This window comes from Penaeus japonicus, unplaced genomic scaffold (assembly GCF_977035675.1).
Source record: "Penaeus japonicus unplaced genomic scaffold, GWHDUDI00000001_assembly GWHDUDI00000012, whole genome shotgun sequence".
In the NCBI taxonomy this organism is placed as follows: Eukaryota; Metazoa; Arthropoda; class Malacostraca; order Decapoda; family Penaeidae; genus Penaeus; species Penaeus japonicus.
In genome coordinates, this window is record NW_028234414.1 from 23,634,009 (window position 1) to 23,636,889 (window position 2,881).

General features: G+C 42.7%; 1 protein-coding gene across 1 annotated transcript in view; it reads right to left on the reverse strand.

Moving 5' to 3' along the window:
• Positions 1 to 1,612, reverse strand: part of LOC147470793 (uncharacterized) — a gene marked incomplete at its 3' end in the record, with an annotated part of 4,627 nt that extends 3,015 nt beyond the window's left edge. The window contains exons 1-2 of the mRNA XM_086542146.1: positions 1,586 to 1,612; positions 1 to 1,331 (exon numbers count right to left, since the gene is read on the reverse strand). The exon at positions 1 to 1,331 is cut by the window's left edge and continues 1,458 nt beyond it. Coding sequence (XP_086398272.1) covers positions 1 to 1,331; positions 1,586 to 1,612 — 1,358 coding nt within the window. The remainder of the gene's footprint in view (positions 1,332 to 1,585) is intronic.
• Positions 1,613 to 2,881: the final 1,269 nt, after the last annotated feature.

Genomic DNA, 2,881 nt, shown 5'->3' on the forward strand with positions numbered 1-2,881 from the left:
GTGGGACTTGGTGCAGGATGGGTGGGACTTCGTGTAGACTCAATGGAATTTGGCGCAGGCTGAATGGGAATCGATATAGGTTGAGTAGGACGTGGTTCAGGCTTAGTGGGAATTGATGCAGGCTCATCCAGATTGGGCTCAGGCTGAGTGGGAACTGGTGCAAGCTGAGTGGGACTCGGCGCGGGCCTTGTGGGACTTGGTGCTGGCCGAGTGGGACTCGATGCAGGCCGAGTGAGAGTCGGTGCAGGTCGAGTGGGACATGGCTTCTTCACCAGAGAAGCAGAATCAAGCTTTGCCGCGTCGGCAAAGGTTTCTTTCGGAGTTGTCGTTGGCGATTTTTTAACCTTCCCTCGAGTATCCTTGGATTCCCTGACAGCCTTGACCTCATCGTTCTCCTTGTTCTCCGTCGTCTTCAGCTCAGCCCTGGGTTCCAACTGCGTGAGGAACGTGCGAGGCGACGCGACGGGGGCTCTGTAGGGCCTGTCGCCGGTGTACCTCGACACGTAGGGCTTGGGCACGAGATTCGAGTTCCCGAGGTGCTGCGTCTGGTACACGGGTCGGTATTGCACGGCCGAGGACTCGATGATCTCTGGCAGGATGCTCCTCGGCGTCGTGGGGGATTTCTTCGGGGAATGCCTTGGGGAGGTTTTCGGGGAATTCTTCGGCGACTTCTTGGGAGACGATTCGATGTTGGCTTCCGAGAGCATTTTCTTCTTGGGAGATTTCTTCGGCGAGAGTAACTGCTTCAGGGACCCTTTCTTCTTTTCGGCGTCCTTCTTCTCCGGATTCTTGTTCTTCTTCGACTTTAGTGGCTGCTGGAAAGTCACCTCCCCTACGGGAGTCCACCCATCATCTTCGTCAGCGTCGATGATCTCAAATCCTCCGGAAAAGTTCGAAGTAAAGTTGGTCTTGGGGTCGATCGCCGTCAGATAATTCGGGTTCTCACACGGGGGACCCGCGAATTGGTCCTGATTGCCATTGACCGCCCCGAGGTTCCCCTGATCGCAGAATCCCCCCGACACCGCCCCGTAGCCAGCGCTCCTACCGCCTCCTTCATCCAACTCCTGAGACATCGCGTCGTCCTCGTACCCCACGTTGTAGACCTCGAAGGCCCTCGTCCTCTGCCTCGACGGGTCCATAGCCATTGCGATCTCCGTCTCTTCCGGCGACGAGATGAAGATGGCCGGGGGAGGCGTCGCTGATGCGGGGAGGAGCGTCCTCGGAATCCTCCGGCTCGAGAACTCGCTCAGGATCTCGTCGGCCTCGTCCTCGTCACTGATGCTCAAATAGTCGTCCTCGTCCACGGACTCACCACTAACATAAGTCGATTCCTAGAGAAAAAAGGGAAAAAATTTGTAAAGATATGAAGGGAAAATGATCAGTGATCAAGATTTAACACTTCATCTTTATTAATATTATCATTATTGTCAGTATCATTATTAGCACTGATTTGTATTGCTGTCACTGATATGATAATTAACATAACGGTTGTTATAATTATCATCTTCAACACTATCGTCACCATCATCATCATCATCGTTGCCATCATCTTTATCATCTTCACCGTAATCAGAATCACCATTACCATCACCAATGGCATCACCGTCACCATATTCACAAAGCAAGGGTTGCCATGACAACTGTGATGCAATGATAGCAACCCAAGCAGATTTCTCGTCCTCAGACTTTCCTCACTGCCAACCGTCCCCGAAAGCGAAAAAGTCCAAGGTTGAACAAAGGCTGCTTAATGAGACTAAAAGTGATAATGAAATATTTATGACATTTTAAACGTTTATAGACGTTCTTTCATCGATTCTTGTCTGTTCTGACGTACTGTAATTAGCGTTAATCAGAAGGATATACATTTGATGAGTGCAAATGGTTGTTGATCTATGCATTATTAAGTTTCATGGCATGATACATGCAGCTAATTATTAATGCAACCTGACAATTAACATGTGTACGTGTGTGTGTGCGTGTGTGTGTGTGTGTGTGTGTGTGGTTGGTGGTGTGTGTGTTTTGAAACGTGAACTGTAAGTGTAATATGCTATATATATATATATAATAAAACGCTATGATAAATATATATAGACTATATATCTATATATATATAATAATAGCGTTAACGGAGGAGCCTATATAATATATAATGTATCTATATATATATATATTTACGCAATATATATATATATATATATATGTATATATATTATATATATATGGATATGTATGATACTCATATATGTACATATCATGGCTATATATATGATTATATATATATATATATATAGAATATTCATATATATATATCTTATATATGTATGGTACTATATATAATTAGGAGGGAGGAGGGAGCGGTACGAGGGGGTCGGTGGGGGAGGTATTAAATATATATATATATATATATATATATATATATATATATATATATATATATATATATATATGTATATGAGAGGGGGGAAGAGAGAGAGGGAAAAATAAGTAAATGCTAATATTGAACATAATCGTTATCAAAATAACGATATCAGATATTTGGAAAAAAAATGAAACATATGATAGAATACTAAAAATAACGATAATCACAATAGTGTTGATAATGATAGATAATGATGATAGCAAAATCAGTAATCATAAATATAATGATTGCAATGATTAAAACCACAACTATAATTGTTATCATTATGATATGAGTATTAGCAATAACAAAAAAATAATACATTTTTCTCTTCCGAACGTGAGCCAATTCTCTGCACAATAATATCATAACTAAAGATAGACAGTAAACATATGTAGCTCATCGGTACGACGATGGTATTATGAGTAATTATGGATATTTGCGCGTTTATGGGTCGACAGTTAACACTAATGATGAAGACTT